The sequence below is a fragment of the Balaenoptera acutorostrata genome, chromosome 21 (assembly GCF_949987535.1).
Source record: "Balaenoptera acutorostrata chromosome 21, mBalAcu1.1, whole genome shotgun sequence".
Lineage (NCBI taxonomy): Eukaryota > Metazoa > Chordata > Mammalia > Artiodactyla > Balaenopteridae > Balaenoptera > Balaenoptera acutorostrata.
The window spans coordinates 15640374-15660403 of record NC_080084.1 but is presented as its reverse complement, the minus strand read 5'-3'; the positions used below and the strand labels follow the sequence as shown (position 1 = coordinate 15660403).

The window sequence follows — 20030 nt, the reverse complement described above, 5'->3', positions numbered from 1 at the left end:
ATGTTCATGATATAATTTTGATCATGCAGTGAGAATACAGGGCTTTTATCATTGTGTCATTATATCCCTTGCACTTACAGTGTACCAAAAGGTGATTCGGTTCTCTTTCCATTTTAAAAGATGAAGAAACTGAGGTACAGTGAATTCAATTTAGGAAAGTAGAGCCTTTCCACCCAAGTTTTCCTCTGTTGCCTTGTTCACTGCTGCTCACCTTCCAGCCCCTTCTAGATTTTTTTTTTTTATGATTCTCTAAATCTCCAGCTGTGCCCTTGAAGAACCACCCTCACAATCCCTTTGATTCATGTTAGAAATTTGGCTAAGCCACCGAGTCATGATTCTTCTGGACTGGCTTTCTTGTTTCTACCCATTGCCTGTGGTGATTTCTGTATCTTAGCTCTTCAGTTTGATATCACCTTTGACCCAGAAAAATAGACATCCCCTGATATTGTTTTCTTCATATTGCTTTTTCTTTCCTTAGCCCGTAGGTTTTGTCAGTTTTGACAGTCGCTCAGAAGCAGAAGCTGCAAAGAATGCTTTGAATGTAAGTACTAATGATGTTAATCTTTGGGGGTTTCCTTATGAGGTGGTAGGAAGTAATAGAACCTCTTTGGACAGGAAATCAAATGGAAGGAATATGACTGCTCGATCTAACAGGAAGGGATTAATTAATTAGCCCTCTGAAGAGATTTTTCCTAAAATTGTGGTTAGACATGCAAACTATTAAATAACACTTTGCTCTTCTCTAGCTTTTACTGTAATGCTCAAAATACCTGATGATGTGGGTCTTTATTCAGCCCAGTCACATCCTATGGTGGTGTACAGTTTAGTTTGGCCATCATTATACTCTCAGTGGCTAAGCCTAAGTCAAGAATAGATCAAAATCTTGGCTTTCCTTAACACATGAGGTTTTTGTTTAAGGTATGTGGCTTAAACAAACAAACAAATTTACAGGTTGTAGTCTTTATTCTGATTGATTAAAAACTTGCATATACTGCTTTCCCAGAAGACATTCTGCATTGTGGTATAATAAAAGATAGTCAACTATAATTGAATAGAGATACCTGTATTTGGTTTGTAAGCATTTTGTAAGTAGGTTCATTTTTTTTTAGGTTCTGCTTATAAGCAATATCATATGATATTTGTCTTTCTCTGTTTGACTTACTTCACTTAGTATGATAATCTCTAGGTCCACCCATGTTGCTGCAAATGGCATTATTTCATTCTTTTTTATAGCTGAGTACTATTTCATTGTATATGTGTACCACATCTTCTTTATCCATTCATCTGTCAGTGGACATTGAGGTTGTTTCCATGTCTTGACTGTTATGAATAGCGCTTCTATGAACATGCGGGTACATGTATCTTTTTGAATTATAGTTTTGTCCAGATATATGCCCAGGAGTGGGAGCACTGGGTCATATGGCAACTCTATTTTTAGTTGTTTGAGGAACCTCCATACTGTTTTTCATAGTGGCTGCACCAATTTACCTTCCCCCAGGAGGCATCTTTCTAAATGCAGAAATATTCTGGGTCCTTCCAAATTGAAGTTTTCACCAGCTTCTTTTTCTTGTTCCTATAAAGGAAATAACAGCAGCTGAAGCTTGTTCACAGAATGGGCTTTCCATTGCCTTTCATTGTCTCTGCTCTGTGTAGAAACATGTCACTGACCCACTGTCCGAAAGACAGTAGGTTTTTACAGTGGGTTGTTTACAGCTTGATTTATTTTTAACTGAAGTTTATTTTTTATATGTTTAAATGGTCATAGTCAAACTGTGTTTCCTTGCCTTCCTAGGCAGAGTATAGCTAACATCATTTCACTTTTTCTTAGTACTGAGGGTTGTATCGTTACACGTAACCGGTATTGAGACATGCAGTAACATTGTGATAGAGGTGTTTAAGCCCATTCCTATGCCAGCTGGCCCCAGATCATTATGCTCTCTTGTCCTAAGGTCTGGTTTTAGGCTCAGTGTTTGTTGCTCATATATTAATAACTTGGGAAGAACTCCAAGTGAAACAGGTCTCGTTCTGCTCTATTCTGTGGACCAAAGAAGAGTAACTCTTAAGATTTACCTGTGGAGTATTATACCTGAGCTTTCTTCTGCTCAGAGGTTGACTTGTGAGTTTAGAGCATCTATTAAGGTCCTGGGTCATCTCTTTCTCGATATTTTTAACTTTTATATAAAAGTATTAGAGGTTTTTGTCCCTTGGAAACTGTCCTGTTTCAGTTAAGAGAACTGAGGCCAGAGAGGATGGATGGCTCAGTCAGAAAGTACAGGTTTAGAGCTACAGCTAGAAGGAAGCCTCCTGTGTTTTAGTTCTGTCTACTTTATGTAACTTCTTGCTGTTTGCTTGTTCCATGGAATGTTGCTGCAATGACAGACTATTTTAATCACATTGTCTAGGACAAATGCCCGCAGTAAAGTTTGGTACATGACCGTGGAGCAGGGTTTCTTCTCTCTGCAGAGAAAATGGGCCCATTCAGGATAATGTATTTAATCATGAAACTGACACATCTTTGTGACCCAACATGCTCTTTTCACGATCATTTTTTCTAACTTGGTGAATTAAAAACATCCGATGCTCATAGCCATTACAAAATTTGTTCCTCATGTCATTCATCCAGCTTCTCTTAAAAGCTTTTCCTCACATTCCTTTGGGGGAAAGTTCCATGTTGTAATGTTTTGTTTTGTTCCACTATTGAGAAACGTAAGCCTCAATCCAGTAAGTTCCTCTATGTGGAGCAGTTCACAGTGTTAAAAACCACTTGTCCATGTTTAGAGCTTCTCTTCTTATTGTTGCCCTGTCTTGGCTCCTGTCTGGTTCAGTTATTAGTATTAAGTCTTGTCCCAAAATGACTTTAAATGATGTTTAAATCCATTTATTTTCTTCCATTTTTGGAGTATGCTTTAGTCAGTTTGATAATTTTATGGAAAAACATGCTCAGATTGAATTAAGTGGTAACATTGAACTTTTATCAGGGTGTTCGTTAAATCTTCTAAAGTAAATACAGTATATTTTGGTTTTATAGCAAAAACTCTCAAATTAAGCTAAAAATAACCCAAACCCAGACTTCCCTTCAGGTTATCTGTGGTCCCATTAATCCACATGACTAGAAACCCCATCCATTCTTTAACCCGACAGCAAAATATCTAACCTATCCTTTACCCTTCACACACAGTTATAATTTCTATACCAGCAGTTTTCCATGTTCCATGCTAATGGAAGGGGGAGCTGATAATCCAAATTATCAAATTATTTTTAGGATTTGTTTATAATTTTGGAATGTAAATCAAGTACAGGGATATTGACAGTTATAGTCTGGTTTAGTAAAAATTTGATTTGTGGAAATTTTAAGAAGAAACACACACAGGAAGCAAGGCAGGCCTGGCAGTAAGGGCCCTGAGCAGAGGTGGGAATAAACCATCTCTGGCTCTTCCTGCCAACTATGAAAACCCCAGTGTTGCCATTGTTGTGTAGCTGAAATCGTGTTTTCATAAGTAAGAATGACTGTAGTTAACACATGAGATCTGCAGGCCTGATGTGCTTCCTGCTTGTGTACACTTCCATGACAGGCTTTGTCTTACGTTGGTGTTTGAGATTCACTCATGTAAAGTATTTAAAAAGGTTATGTGTGGCCTGTTGAGTATATGGGCCATTTTGATTGATAGCCCTCCTCCCCTAATTTTAAATAGTTGTGATTGGCCTAGGTTTTATCATAGGCGTTATTATAAATTTATCAGAACTAAAGAAGTCTGCTGCAAACTGTGCATTACTACAGTTTGCCTTCACAACTAAACATTGCTTAGGCTGTCACAATAATTTGCTTTACTCTCAATCCAGACTCACTGATGTTAGTGATCTCCAATTATCACGGCACCCTCAAGTCTATTGGGTTCTTTTATAAGTAGCTTTATTGAGCTATAACTCACCCATTTAAGGTATTTAATTCAATGATTTTGGGTATGTTGCTATTTTTGAGTATATAAAATATATATAACAATTTGACATTTTAATGATTTTTTTAAGCGTACAGTTCAGTGGCATTAATACATTTACCATGTTGTGCAACCATCCCCACTGTCTATTTCTATTTTTTCATCATCCCAAACAGAAACTTTGTAACCATTAAGCAATACCTCCCTATTGCTCCTTTCCTCTAGCCCCTGGTAACCTCTAATCTATATTCTCTCTCTATTAATTTGCCTATTTTAGCTATTGAAATATTTGTCCTTTTGTGTCTGGCTTCTTTCACTTAGCATGATGTTTTCATGATTAATCCATGTTGTAGCAGATATAAAAACATCATTCCTTTTTATGGCTGAATAATATTCCATTGTATGGATATTCCACATTTTGTTCATCTATTCGTCTATTGGTGGACACTTGGGTTGTTTCCACCTTTTGGCCGTTGAGAATAATGCTTCAGTGAACACTGGTGTACAAATATGCGTGAGTCCCTGGTTTTCAATTCCTTTGGGCATAAAGCTAGGAATGGAATTGCTAAGTCATATGGTATTTATGTTTTTAGCTTTCTGAGGAGCCTCCAAACTTTTCCATATTGGCTGTACCATTTTACATTCCCACCAGCAATGTATGGGAATTCCAGTTTTCCCTGTGTTCACTAATACTTGTTGTTTTAAATTATAGCAATCCTACTAGGTGTGAAGTGGTCATTGGTTTCTTGATGAATACTTTTTGACTAATTTCAGTAGTAGATTTGATTTCTCTTGAAACCCCATATGACTTAAAATATTGTTTCTTTTAATGGGGATTAGTAACATTTCTTTTCTGTGATGGCAGTTCTATGTAATAGAATTGTGTTACCTTTAAATAGTTTACCTGTTCATAAAAGAAAGGAGGGAAAAACCCAACCCTTGGATGATTGATTTAATAAGATAAGACTTGGGCTTTGTATTCTCTCTTATACTTTATGCCAGGCATGAAGGAAAGGTGTTTTCTTAAGGTCTGAATAGACTTTGAATTAAAGAGAAAAAAGCAGTTTGGTTTTGAAGAGGAAAAAGATGGCAGTCATCTTAATAAGAAGAAAATGAAGAGGTCTTGAGGATATATAGTAATAAATTATTTCTTGGTTACTGAGGAAATTTATTCAATAGTGTGAGGTAAAAAGAATTTTTTAAAAAATCTTTAGTTTGTAAGAAAGCATGCTGAAAAGGTACTTGGTAGTGTTGAAAAAACTGACATAATCAGAAAAATGTAGTTTTCTCCATCTCCATAAATTCCTGGCATTGAAGTAAACACTGTAGTTATTTATATCTCAATGATTCAGCCTTGTGCATAATTTGTTTTGTTGAATAGCTTGAGCTCTCCAACTACTGAGTTTTAAAACACTTGTATATAATAAATTTATTATTCCTATACCAGGTTTCTCATCTGTGAAATAAGGGTATTACTTCCAAGAGCGTTAAAGGGAAATCACCAAGCAAAAACGCTTGCAAATGTTCTAAATGTGAACCCATACCGTGAATATACTTTCTCAGTGAAAAGATGTAGCCATAAAGTCCTGGTACAAACTCTTGAGTACAGAGGAATACCAGGGTACTCGAGAAACAGGTATTGGCCACACAGAAACAGAAGTCTGGACTACAGTCTCTGGTTCCTGTAGCACAGGTTCTTCTGACAGTTTGTGCAAGTCAGGACTTTTTATTGTAATATTTGTACAGCTTGCGGGTTAGATGAATTATTTCCACTAAACAAAACTTTTCACATACACAAGCATCCAGATGGCTTGTCTCAGCTCCCTGTTCACCAGGCACCATGTCAATATGTTTCTTATCAGTTTTAAAAATTTCTCCCTAAATTTCTCTTAGCTCAAAGTGGTTGAAGAGACCCAATTACTGTGATCCCAGCTGGGACTTTTGGATGGGAAATATGCAGGGCTGCCAGATGAGATCATGAGTCTGATCTAGTGTTTATCTGTTAAATCTGTTTATAACTGCTTACTCTTGACTTGCAGTTTTAAAGCAGCCATTTAATGTCACTGGGTTGGGGACTGTGCCTGTGTCAGTCTAGAGCCCCCATAATGCAGGGTTGATGGACTCTCCTCTTTTTCTCAACGACTTTGTGCACTTTGGGGCTTGACAAACAGCTTAAATCCGGCTAGCCCCCCTCCAAGAACTTTGAAATAGCCCCTTTTTTTGCAGGGGAGGGAGTGCTGTGCTCTGCTCTTTCTTGCAACTTGGGGTTGTTATAAAATCTCTCTAGGATGGTGCAGCACATAAATTAAAAGTGGTTCTGAAAGAGCAAATGAAGGTGAATGTGAGGAATTTGCTGAATTCCCAATTAGAGTCTTTGCCTGAAGAAAAGTAGGTTATTTAGCTCTATTAAGCATTCACATAGGAAAGTAGGAAATAAAATGCTGGTGAAAGAAATCCTAAGGAAGTTTGAAGAAGGAAAAGGATCTGGAAGTGTTAGCATCGTCCTTTCCCCAAGGAAATTGGCAGGAAGAACCACAGGTTCTCACACATAAACCGGTCTGTATTCTAATGACAAGTATATGTGGAGATCTCAAGTTTGCCCAGCTTTTCCCTAGGTAAAATAGTTCATCAGATACTACATGGCTGTGTGAAACTGCCCTCAGACTTTGCATTGTGGCCTTTCTTCAAGGATCTACTTGTTTAAACTTATCTAGACTCTCTTTTTAAAATGCTATCTTGTATTGAGCTTGCCCTTACTCCATGGTTCTTCAGGCATTTCGAAATGCTGAGAAGGTATTTGCCCCTGTTGTAAATGAAAGTAGAAAATACAGTTAGTGTTCATGGAACCTGAAGTGCAAAGAATGAGTTATTTGCTAGGATTCCTTTCCATAAGGAAGCCAAGCTAGTTTTAGAACCAAAGATCTTGACTCCCTAGGCCATGTATATTACTGATTGTTCTGCAGCGCAGCACATTTTGGTGCCTTAAGTCACTGTCTTTGTTGTAAAATTACTCTTTTACTCCTTAGTGAATGATCAAACCATCATAATGACAAGTGGCTATGGATCTCCCTTCAGCATTGGCTTTTATGTTTCTGATTATCTACACAGATTTGAACTATTGGTCCACAAAGCTGAAACCCTTTGTCTTACTCTAATTAGAATGCATTAGAACATTTTAAAGCCTTGGGGAGTAGGGTAGGACTTAACCCCCTTAAAGTGGAATAGGTTATCTTGACAGGGCATTTGTTAATTATTCTACTCTTATTTCCTTCCACATATATACAGCATTTCTTTCTTTATAATTAAATGCAAACTTTTCTTGCTGTTTCAGTAGACTTTAATACTTATTACATGGAAACATTTTTTAAAATGAGAGAACCACAAATAGTCAAGGATTTTTTTTGTACGTAAAAATAAGAAGAGGCAAGGAAATAGAGTAAATCCTTCTAGGATATGGAAAATATATCTCATGCATTATAAACATGGGAATAGGAGGATAAGAAATAAAACAGAATTCTAGTGAACATTAGGCTAGTCTAGAATCTTAAAAATAATAAAATCTGTCTAAAAAGGCTAATATTTATAAAAATAAACCATGAACACTCTCTCTCTCTCTCTCTCTCTCTCTATATATATATATATATATATATATCCCACCCCCACCCGCCGCCGAAGCTGAAGTCTTCTTTATTGACAGAATCAACAGAACAAGCATGGCAGAGTTGGCCACAACGTCCCACCACAGCACATTCTGACCTTCAAATTAGACTTATTTAAACGTGGCTCCTTTTGATTCCTTCAACTTGGTACTATGATGATTATCTGTGCACAGGGATTCTACATTGAAACAACCTCACTCACATCACCACTGTCACTCAGTTTTTGGAGACTAACAGCTTGGTCCAAATTTTAAAAAAGGTTATAGGCTAAAAGACCAAAAAAAAAAAAAAAAAAAAAGTCAACTAACCTATCAGGCCTAATCCAGAATGGCTTAATATTATTCATTCTCTTTGAACATTTTACTTAAGTGTTTTACTAGAGCTGCTAGCTCAGGGTTCCCACCACATGCATCAGTTTGTTTATAGGCTTTAGATTCAAGCTCTTTAAGAGTATTCCGAGTGTACTCAAAAGAACCTACGTTCTCAGAGAAAGATAATGTGCACAGTATTTTTAAAGATCTACGTTTTCGGTTCTCTGGCGCAAAATATTGTGCACCTGGGTGCTTTCAAGCCTCGAGCAAATAGCATGAATAGTAGGGAATGAGAACTTTCCCTCTGTTAGATCTTCACAAAAGCTTTTATTTTCACTATATTCTTTGGAGTGTAGATTAGCATAATCATCCCTGATTTGGAAAAAGAGCCCAAGTGTATTCAGTAGTGGCTTTAAGTCTTCTTTGTAATCAGAGAACAACTGCATGAGACCTAGTGCTAATCCAAATGGTCCACCTGTCTTTTGCAGCACCGTTGCTTTACATTCTTCTTCAGTGGGAGAAGTGTAATTATCCCTCCAATAGATATCTAGGCCTTGTCCCTGATGGAGTTCTAAAACCTGGTGGGTAAAAAGCTTTACTGCATCTGGGTGATCAAGGGTTAAGACTTTCGCTAAGCCAAGAAAATATACATAATTGGCAGAATTGATGGCAGATGGAATTCCATAGATGCTGTGTGCCACTGGAAAGCCACGTCGGAGTTTTGAGTTGTCTTCAATATCATCGATGAGTAAACTGGCATTATGCAACATTTCCGTCACTTCAGTGATAATCTGTAGCTTGTCTTCTGGAACTTTTAGCCAATGATTAAACGCCTGTGAAAGTTTGGTTTTCACTTGTTTACCTGGTAACTGAAGTAAGTGCTTGTAAGGTTCTAGAAGAATTCTTTGGGCTGTTTCTTGAGTCTTCTCCGTTGTTTTTTAATTTCAAAGCTGGTGGTTCGAGGATGATATCACAACTTTCATGCTGGGGATCCGGGAGTAGCAGTACCCAGCATCAACTTCCCACCTTATAGTTCAGAACAAACCTCCCCCGGACGCCTGCATGAATCCCTCCCCTCACTTCACCATAGAACTCTCCGCCCTCCTCACTTGGCAGCAACAGCGCATTACTCGGTGCAAGAAAATGCGCCATCCCATGAACTATATTTTTAAGACTAGAATTTCTCTTCTAAAAATGTAGTGATAAATTTCAGCAGAAAACAATTTGAAAAAATTAAGGGGTACCTTGAGTAACCCTGACATTGCATAAAAGGCTGTAAGTTTTTGTTTTCTAGCCATAGTGGGCAAGTTATTTTTAAAATTATTTATTTAGTTATTTGGCTGCACCGGGTCTTCGTTGCAGCACATGGGATCTTTAGTTGTGGCATGCAGGATCTGGTTCCCTGACAGGGGATCAAACCTGGGCCCCCTGCATTGGGAGCATGGAGTCTTACCCACTGGACCACCAGGGAAGTCCCTAAAGATTAATGTTTTAAAATTAAAAGATCCAGATAATTTCCCTGGAAAATACAGTTGGGTAGAAAATTCCTAGTGTAAACCATTTTAATCTATTTTATTCTTTATTTGCCTGACACAAGATATCACTCAAAAGTGAATGGATGAATAAATACACAGAATTTAAAGAGTAAAGTTAGAAATGTATTATGGGAAATGAAAATAAGTTTAGATGGAAAAGAATTCACTCACTCAAGCAGAAAGTTTATAACAAAGGAGCAAAAACAGGCAAAGTATAAAACTGTTTCTGCACTTTCAAAAGTAGGAATAAAAATTAGAATTCACACATTATTATAGTATAATTTTTAAATTTTTATTGGAGTATAGTTGATTTACAATGTTGTGTTAGTTTCTGCTGTAAAGCAAAGTGAGTCAGTTATACATATACATATATCCACTCTTTTTTTGATTCTTTTCCCATATAGGCCATTACAGAGTATTGAGTAGAGATTCCTGTGCTGTACAGTAGGTCCTTATTAGTTATCTATTTTATATATAGTAGTGTGTACATGTGAATCCCAATCTCCCAATTTATCCCTCCCCCCTCCCCCCTGGTAACTATAGCTTTGTTCTCTACATCTGTGACTCTCTTTCTGTTTTCTAAAAAGGTTCATTTGTACCATTTTTTAAGATTCCACATATAAGCGATATCAAATGATATTTGTCTTTGTCTGACTTACTTTACTCAGTATGACCATCTCTAGTTCCATCCATGTCGCTGCAAACAGCATTATTTCATTCTTTTTAATGGCCGAGTAATATTCCATTGTCTGTATGTACCACATCTTCTTTATCCACTCCTCCATTGCTGGATATTTAGGTCGCCTCCTCGTCTTGGGTATTATAAATAGTGCTGTAGTGAACATTGGGGTACGTGTATCTTTTCAAATTATGGTTTTCTTCAGATATATGCCCAGGAGTGGGATTGCTGGATCATATGGTAGCTCTATTTTTAGTTTTTTAAGGAACCTCCATACTGTTCTCCATAGTGGCTGGTACTAATGTACATTCCCACCAACAGTGTAGGAGGGTTCCCTTTTCTCCACACCCTCTCCTGCATTTATTGTTTGTAGACTTTTTTGATGATGGCCGTGTGACCGGTGTGAGGTGATACCTCATTGTAGTTTTGTTTTTCATTTCTTTAATTCTTAGCGATGTTGAGCATCTTTTCATGTGCCTCTTGGCCATCAGTATGTCTTCTTTGGAGAAATATCTATTTAGATCTTCCGCCCATTTTTTGATCGGGTGTTTGTTTTTTTGATATTGAGCTGCATGAGCTCTTTGTATATTTTGGAGGTTAATCCCTTGTTGGTTGCTTCGTTTGCAAATATTTTCTCCCATTCTGTGGGTTGTATTATCCTTTTGTTTATGGTTTCCTTTGCTGTGCAAAAGCTTTTAAGTTTCATTAGGTCTCATTTGTTTATTTTTGTTTTTATTTTCATTACTCCAGGAGGTGGATCAAAAAAGACCTTGCTGCAGTTTATGTCAGAGAATGTTCTGCCTATGTTTTCCTCTAAGAATTTTATAGTATTGGTCTTATATTTAGGTCTTTAATCCATTTTGAGTTTATTTTTTATTTATTTATTTATTTTTTTAAAGTTTTAATTTATTGATTGATTGATTGCTTGACTGCTATGTTGGGTCTTCGTTTCTGTGCTAGGGCTTTCTCTAGTTGCGGCAAGCGGGGGCCACTCTTCATCGCGGTGCGCGGGCCTCTCACTATCGTGGCCTCTCTTGTTGCGGAGCACAGGCTCCAGACGCGCAGGCTCAGTAGTTGTGGCTCACGGGTCTAGTTGCTCCGCGGCATGTGGGATCTTCCCAGACCAGGGCGCGAACCCGTGTCCCCTGCATTAGCAGGCAGATTCTCAACCACTGCGCCACCAGGGAAGCCCTTGAGTTTATTTTTGTGTGTGGTGTCAGAGAATGTTCTAATTTCATTCATTTACGTGTAGCTGTCCAGTTTTCCCAGCACCACTTATTGAAGAGACTGTCTTTTCTCCATTGTATATTCTTGCCTTCTTTGTCATAGATTAGGTGACCATAGGTGCATGGGTTGATCTCTGGACTTTCTATCCTGTGCCATTGATCTATATTTCTATTTTTGTGCCAGCCCCATACTGTTTTGACTACTGCAGCTTTGTAGTATAGTCTGAAGTCAGGGAGCCTGATTCCTCCAGCTCCATTTTTCTGTCTTAAGATTGCTTTGGCTATTCAGGGTCTTTTGTGTTTCCATACAAATTGTACAATTTTTTGTTCTAATTTTGTGGAAAATGCTATTGGTAATTTGATAGGGATTGCATTGAATCTGTAGAGTGCCTTGGGTGCTATGGTCATTTTGACAATATTGATTCTTCCAATCCAAGAACATGGTATATCTCTCCATCTTTTTGTGTCATCTTTGATTTCTTTCACTAGTATCTTACAGTTTTCTGAGTACAAGTCTTTTGCCTCTTTAGGTAGGTTTATTCCGAGGTATTTTTTTCTTTTTTGATGCGACGGTAAATGGGATTGTTACACTGTAATTTTTCATAGAATTTTGGTGTTCATTTAGAAGGCCAATGTAATGTGCAAATAAAGGAAAATTGAATAGAAGGTGGAAAAAGACTGTTCACAGTTACAGGTCATAGATACACCTCAATGAAAAAAGCAAACAGCCACATTATGAAAGAGAATCTGCCTGTTTTACACATCTTAGAGTGCTGAATAAAGGAGAAATGGAAAGTCTTTTATATAGGCTTAGAAAAGTACACGGTAAGATGTTGATTTTTGCCAACCTCCACTCTGTCTTCTTGGTTTATCTGTGGGCCCTTTCACCAAATTCTAAAAACGTACTTAACACAACCCTAAGAATGAATTCTAATTCACTGATATTAAAAGTGTGGTGTGTATTTGATTTATTAGGGTGGTTTTTTGTATTTGTGCATAACATTAAATGTATACCTGTGAAAAGGTACTGAATCTCTAAATTGCAGCTGAGAGGAGGGCAAGGAAAGTGTGTCTTTTTGGTAACCACTTATCATGTCTGAGGGGCTTTCTGGTCAAAGGCAGTGTAATAAATAAAGGTGTCAGTCAGACTGACCTGGCTCAAATCCAGATTTTGCCACTTACTAATCCAAAGTTGTTTTCTCCCGTTAAGACTCTGACAGTACCTATCTCAAAAGGTGAGAGGATCAAATTAAATGAGATAGGTATTTTTAAAGCCACTAGAACTCAGTAAATGGTAAAAATTCTGATAATTGATGGTGATGATGACTTACACAAGGAAATGGTTTTAATTCCTTAGGTCCCCTTTTCTACAGACTGATTTAAAAATAATTTCTGTGGAATCCCAAATTCTCCTGGGTTCAGAGTACTTTTATACATCGATTTGTATTATAGTATGATTAATGAAGTTGATTCATCAGTCCTTCCTTGGAGTTTTTTAGGGAAACAGAGTAACAGTGTTGTCCTTAATGTTCTCAAGTCTTCAAAATATTGTGAGCCCAACAAGCACATTCTCATCTCCCTTTTATCCTATTAAGCGAACCATGCATGTCTTTCTCCATTTCCGGTTCCAGTTGAATCTATTGCAAACCAAAGAACCCCACATCAATTCCGTATAAACTAATTTATTTAACAGCCAGTGAGATTCTTTAAAGTTTTTTTGTCTAGGCAGCCTTTTAGAGAGGGAGAAATTCAGCCTTTGCCTTGTCAGATAACCAGTAAGTGGCCTTGAGTTGTTGCATTAAAGCGGGGGAAGAATGCGGATTAAAGTTGCTCGGAGGCGAGATCTGTTTTGACGCTTTATTTTGGATCCCTGTGCAGCACAGGAAGTACTTTGCAGTGAACTTCCGAAGTTTGGACTTCACTGTTTACATTCTTTTCAACCAACTCTTGCTTAAGCCCCAGATTCTTGGTTGGAAAGAGCTTACAAGCCATTTGATGGTCTAAGCAAGAGTTTTTTTATAAAACAGGTTTAAGGAGCAAATGCTACCGTCCTTTTTAAATTTCTGTATTTTTGCTGTATTCATCGGAGAACAGATTTCCCACCCACGGATCGATTTATCTATAGTGGTGTTAATAAGTGACTTTGAGGACCAAATAAGTAACTTATTGGTAAAGATGGCACTCTTTTTTTTTTCTTTTCTTTTTCTTTTTTTTTTTATTTATTTATGGCTGTGTTGGGTCTTCGTTTCTGTGCGAGGGCTTTCTCTAGTTGTGGCAAGCGGGGGCCTCTCTTCATCGTGGTGCGCGGGCCTCTCATTATCGCGGCCTCTCTTGTTGCGGAGCACAGGCTCCAGACGTGCAGGCTCAGTAGTTGTGGCTTACGGGCCTAGCCGCTCCATGGCATGTGGGATCTTCCCAGACCAGGGCTCGAACCCGTGTCCCCTGCATTGGCAGGCAGATTCTCAACCACTGCGCCACCAGGGAAGCCCGGCACTCATTTTTATCCTCAGTAAAGTTGAGGATATAACATCATTGACTTTTTAAAATACTTTTAACCTTTAAATATAATGAAACCTCTTCTCTCTAAAGACTTGTCATTATTCTGATGTGTAGCTTAAAAATCAATAACTAGGATGTACATGTTTCGCCTCCTCTCAGTATTTAACTTTAAGATTACCCTAAATATGGTTATACACACGCAGAGTGGGAGAGTCCTCTGGATCCTATTGGGATGAGGGATGTTCACTGCTGACAAACTGGAAAGCAGAAACAGGGCTGTAAAAATATACCTGGGGCCTGTTGTGGGATGTGTCTGTTTTTTTGTTCTTTTTTTTTTTTTTTTTTTGGCTGCGTTGGGTCTTCGTAGCTGCACAGGCTTTCTCTAGTTGCAGCGAGCAGGGGCTACTCTTCGTTGTGTTGCATGGGCTTCTCATTGCAGTGGCTTCTCTTGTTTCGGCTCACGGGCTCTAGGCGCGCGGGTTCAGTAGTTGTGGCGCACGGGCTTAGTCGCTTCAGGGCATGTGGGATCTTCCTGGACCAGGGCTTGAACCCGTGTCCCCTGCATTAATTAGCAGGTGGATTCTTAACCACTGCGCCACCAGGGAAGCGCTGTGTCTGATCTTTAAATGGAAGTCTTTTCAAAATGATTTTGGAACGTTTAGGCAACTGTCTTTTTTCAGTTATAGGGTTTGTTTATATCAGCACTGTTCTCCCCTCTTCCCTCCTTTTTTCTCCTACACCAGCCACTAATAAAGACTCAAAGTAAACTTTGCAGAATGATCCTTAAAGCATATACAGAAAGTTATGGTGGGTGCTCAAATGACCTAACACACACTTTAGGTGAACCTGAAAGAACAGCGTGTTAAATACATTCTCTTTGCCTGCCTACCTCACAAGTAGGACTTATTCTTCATATGCCTTTCTACGTAGGCACAGAAATAGTTGGTTGTTATAATTCTGAGACTGTTTACTTTGCACAGTGTTAATCATTCAGGGTATCTCAGAGTTCAGAAAGTACTTTAATAACACACAAACACACATATATCCACTGTCTTATTTTTCCTGGCATGCACCTAATACGTGTTAGGTGCAGAAGCAGGCTGGTTTCCTTCTTTTCATTAATTAGAAAATTAGTGTGTATTTAGTATGATTATTCTTTGCCTTGAAGAGCTAACACCTCCACTAAACTCTGGTCTCAACACCAGTAACCTTTTTACCTTTAAAGGACTAAGTCATCTATTAATGATACATTGGATGTGGATTTAGTAAGCATTTAGAGACACATCCTTTCCCAGTTTAATTCTGGGTTTTGTGATTTGCGCAAGCTGTATCGACACGTGTGGCCATCACTAGGAAAAGAGATTTAAGCTTTTTTTTTTTTTTTAATAGTTGTAATTGATAGGAATTTGAACATAAACACCCTTGCTTTTTCATCAAATATACTATGTGATCAACTGTGTATATTTTCTAGACTGGCTGGTGTAGAAATATAGACTATGGCTAGGAATAGGGTGTGATTTCTTTTGTTAGTTTTATTGTTTAGTTTTCTTTTTTCTTCAGTGCCACACTTGCTGATTTAAGCTCACAACCTGGGCTTTACAGAGACGAACTACATACCCTCGAAATCATTTACGCTGGCACAACATGGTTTATCCCTTACATTTCTTTAGGCTGTCTCTTTAATCCCTGAAATTTTTGCTGTGACAGCCATCCATAAGGTTGTGGACAAGTACAGGGAAGTACTTGGTTGAGGCAGAACCTCTTTGTTGATTTCTCCAACAAGTTAACCTCAAAATTCTGAGGTTCCTCTGGTGTTCGGTGGGGCAACAGACATCAGACTAGATGTCACAGACCAACATTAAGCAGATGTGGACCATCAAAAGTTTGCCTGTAGGTTTGCCCCGTATCACCTCAAGATCTTCTCAAACGCTTCAATGAAAACCATTGCCTAGAATCTGCTTTCTTTTAAGCTTTCATTGTGAGTGCCTCCATTCAGCAGATAGCAGGAGTAAAAGGCAGTCATTCAGCTATTACCTTTAACCCCAGGAGATGCTCATGGTTATGGACACCGCACTGTCCCAACAATGAGGTAGGAGAGAAAGAGGCTTGAGGACTAGACAATAAAAGAGACTGCTGGCAGCACAAGTCACATTTGGCATTTGTGGGTTAAGGATTCCGAGAGATGCCTTTGTCCCTACCAGAACAGTTGACCCCCTGTTTACCTTCAGAGCCCTCAGGGTAAAAACGTTAACGTCAGGATTCTTGAATGAAAGAATACTATGTGCACTCTGGCCTATGTTTCTTTCCATGTAATATTATCTATTTCAAAGTGTCACTGTAAAATACTGCTTTAACGGGTAACTGACTCTGCGTGAAGTGGAGACATCCTCTTCCTAACATCGCCAGGGCCCGGCTCTCTCAGTCATCCTTTTCAGGACAGTTTGAGAACGTAGTGGCAGAAGTTCAAACGATCATGCCCTCTCGACCCTTGGGAAAATAAACTCCGTTTGACTCTGATTCTCTTGACATGTTAAAGATTGAGTTTATAGCTTCTTCAAAGGCCCTGTCATGACTTTATAGTTGTCCTATACAAAGCAGGTTCTTCCCGGGCATGGTTATGTACACAGGGAATGGCTGCCTAACAAAAAGTGTGCTTTAGTGGAAAAGAAAGAAATTTAGCTGCGGTGAGTGGTCAAGTCACCAGATATGGAGACCCAGATAGCTCCGAATTAGGTACTTTTCCCTAATTCTCCTCCATAGTGGATCCCGTCTCTGGAGTTACCAGCCAGTCTCCCAAGAGCTACTCAGACTGTGAGAACCAATAGGAATGGGCAAGAGAAGCAGGACACACATCCGTTGCCTGTGGGGGAAATGAAACCAGGTGGAATAAAAGAATTCTTTGAGCCTGTACAGCACCATCTCCTCAAAACAGCAGCTCAGGTATCCCGCTTCCTGCAGTTGGGGGAAATCTCATAGTTGAGCATGAATCACATCCTTCTCTTTTACAAGTGGTAGAAGCACCTTTCCAGAAAGTCCGAAGGCGAAGAAACCCCTGTGAGTCCATGTTAGGAGGAACAGCTCTTTAGCTGGCCACAGGAGTGTTTCATAGGCCAGCATTAATCTAACCATTTTTTCTTACAATCAACCCTATGAGGTATGGCGTGTTATTCCCAGTTTACAGATGAGGAAACTGAGGCACAGAAAAAGGTTAAATAAACATAGCCAGGATCGGTAGTGGAGGTAGATATGAATGCCCACACAATTGCCACATTTTAAGTCTCTTTTTTGGGGGGAGGTTCTACCCAAAATTGGTTGTGTCCTTGAGTGGGGTATCTCCTTTATAATTGTCACTATAATTCACTGCCACTGATGGTACTTCTGGAGAACCTGTTTCTTGCTTCTTTCACCAGTAATTGGAAGGGGATCCACCAAGACCATTTTCTTTTTGTTTTTCTAGTTCTTCTGGATTAGGGGAGTGGGGTGGTCAGAAACAAAGTTTCCCTCATTCTGTTGTTGGGTCAGATCTGTCCTAACGGAAACCACTTTGTAGGTTTTACCTTAAGAGTGTGGCTTAGTGTTGCGAGGGTATGAATTTGAGTTCTACAGTTTGTTCACATGAAAATGAAGCCAAGGATAAAGTGTATTTTAAAAGTGGCCTAGTCACTAAGAAATATAAAAATTCTTTTATTCCAGGCTCAGGTTGGCTAGTGAGGAATGAGAATGAGTTTCTCTATCACGGCCAAGCTGATTCCATTATAACACTCAGAGACCTGAGCTTGTTCCACAATATTATCGGAGGAGGAATTACATAGGCTTCAAATCAAGGGTAAGCCTCTGGAGACATTTTAGGCTAGACATGGATATTCCTTTCACTAAAAATTTCCAAACAAGATAGTTTCATTGTATTTTATGGAACATCTGGTTTAAAAAAACAAAATTCTGCAGATTTCTTTTTAATTCAAGGGGTTAAAAACGAGGGGCTATAAGACATCTAGAAACCTAATACTTGTTGGAAGACTTTTAAATTAGTCAGTGGAGCAGGAATTGTACCTGGCCTTATAGCCCAGCTCCAACTTACATAGCCACACAAGCCCAGAGAGCCCTTTGGAAAGGGGTCTCTTTGTTCAAGTATGATCTAGATATGTTACCAATGGAGAGGGACACATTCTTTCCAAATGACTCTGCTTAGGCGAGGAGGAGTGAGTAGTAAATCAGATTATTCTAGGTAAATCCAGGGCAAGCACTCTGAGGTAGTTGGATTAAGAAAAAGAACAAGGCGTAATTGGTCTGATAGTTTCTCAATGGACAATGACCCAGTAGCACAAGCTGTTTTATTAACAGTACTGATGTTTCTGCAAGCAATGCCCTTATTTAGGAAAAGCATGAAATATGGTTTACGCCTGATGGATTCTTCTCCTCACTTGTTCATTTTCTGTTGGAACTCACGTCTATCTAAATTTTAGCACAGTGGAAACTGAACAACAACCTCCATTATTATGTGAAAATAATGTCGTCTTTGTTATATAAGGAACTTCACAGAGCTGTAATGTACACACACGCACACAGTCAACAGGAATCAAAATTAAATTCCGATCTTTATTCTACCAGTAGTTAACTGGGAATTTAGGCAGATTACTTGACTTTTCTGCATGTTCATTTCTTCATGTATGTTGGAGAGCGTATGGGACTTTGGATGAGGCAGTTCTTATATTGCATGGGACTATCCTGCCCATTGTAGGAGTTTAGCATCCTTATTATTTTCTGCCCACTGAATGCTCTCATACATTTCCAAATATCCTTAAGGAGTGTGCAGGATAGTGGGGGTGGGAGACAGGTGCAGTGAGGAACACTACCCGTGGTTGAAAACTACTAGGTTAGGAGGTCCCCAAAATGTAATACTAAATTCTGTGAATTTCATGCTTTGTGTACTCAATATTTAGTATCAGAGAACTTAACCCAATTTGCCACCAGTTCCCCCCTTCTGTGCTTTTATTCAATTTTTTTTTTTTTTTTTTTTTTAATGTTTGGGCATCACAAGTTTCCACTTGCAGTACAATGACAGTTTATAAATGGTAGAAAAATTCTACTCATTAATTTTCGGAAACAGTATTGAGTTAGGAGAAATTTTTGAAATTGTGGGATTGATCCCCCCCCATTTCCTTTTCTTCAATCATCTTCTCTTTATAACATACAGCTCTTCCCTTAACTTCCCTCCACACTGTTGTCTCTGAATGAGCCCCATCCACTCCATAGTAACAGGTTACCCAGGTGTGTGTTTCTATTTGGCCTGTCATTGAGCCATTTTAAGGCTCTGACTGAATGTAACAATTGTTTTCAGAATCCTGGGGAAACTTCTGCATATACCTCGCGTAGAGTCTGTTTCTAATTCTGTTGAATGTTTTATGCTGCCTTTAGAAGAGAAAGCTGAATGTATTCAGAAAACTGTAAATATATTTTTTGGTCCCCTGAGACGTCAGAATATCTCTGAAGTATGTATTTACCTCCTCTGAGTTTCTGATGGGAGTGACATGTCTATCAATAATTTTCAGAGAACAGTTAATATTTCCAACTTCTTTTTAACTCTAAAAGGTAAATGTTAATTCTTTCAGCTTCATTCCCTTTTACATGTTGAATGATTTGTGGTCCCCAGGTTACTTCCTTTCCTTGTGACCAAAATGCTGTTTGAAAATAGAAGGCTTTTATTCTTAATCCTCTTTACAAAATGTTTTCAAATTTAACAAGCATAGAGAAATGGACATCGAAGCCACGTTGAGACACCACTTCACACCTACTAGGATGGCGAAGACAAAGACAGGCAATAATAACAGGCGTTGGTGAGGATGTGAAAAAATTGCGATCCTCATACATTGATAGTCGGATTGAAATAGTATAGCTGCTTCAGAAAACAGTTTCACAGTTCTTCAAAAAAGTTAACATAGAGTTACTATATGCTCCAGCAGTTCTTCTCGTAGAGAATTGAAAACATATATCCACACAAAAACGTGTACACAGTGTTCATAGCAGCCAAAAAAGTGACAACAACCCAGTGTCCAACTGATGAAAGGATAAACGCAATGTGGAATGTTTGTACAGTAGAATATTATTCAGCAATAAACAGTGGATGAACCTTGGAAACATTCTGATTAAAAGAAACCAGTGTGACAAAAGACCTCGTGTTGTATGATT

General features: G+C 38.6%; 2 protein-coding genes across 5 annotated transcripts in view; one reads left to right on the top strand and one right to left on the bottom strand.

The window, feature by feature from the left end:
• RBPMS (RNA binding protein, mRNA processing factor) overlaps positions 1-20030 on the top strand; it is a 191749-nt gene that overhangs the window by 84092 nt on the left and 87627 nt on the right. For all 4 annotated transcript variants that reach the window (XM_057537487.1, XM_057537486.1, XM_007174057.2 and 1 more), the window contains exon 4: positions 479-541. In XM_057537487.1, the coding sequence (XP_057393470.1) occupies positions 479-541 (63 nt within the window). The remainder of the gene's footprint in view (positions 1-478; positions 542-20030) is intronic.
• On the bottom strand, positions 7933-8778 carry LOC102997292 (geranylgeranyl pyrophosphate synthase-like). Its single transcript, XM_057537488.1, is given in 2 exon segments — positions 7933-8082; positions 8085-8778. Coding segments are annotated over 2 exon segments (741 nt in total). The 5' UTR covers positions 8676-8778.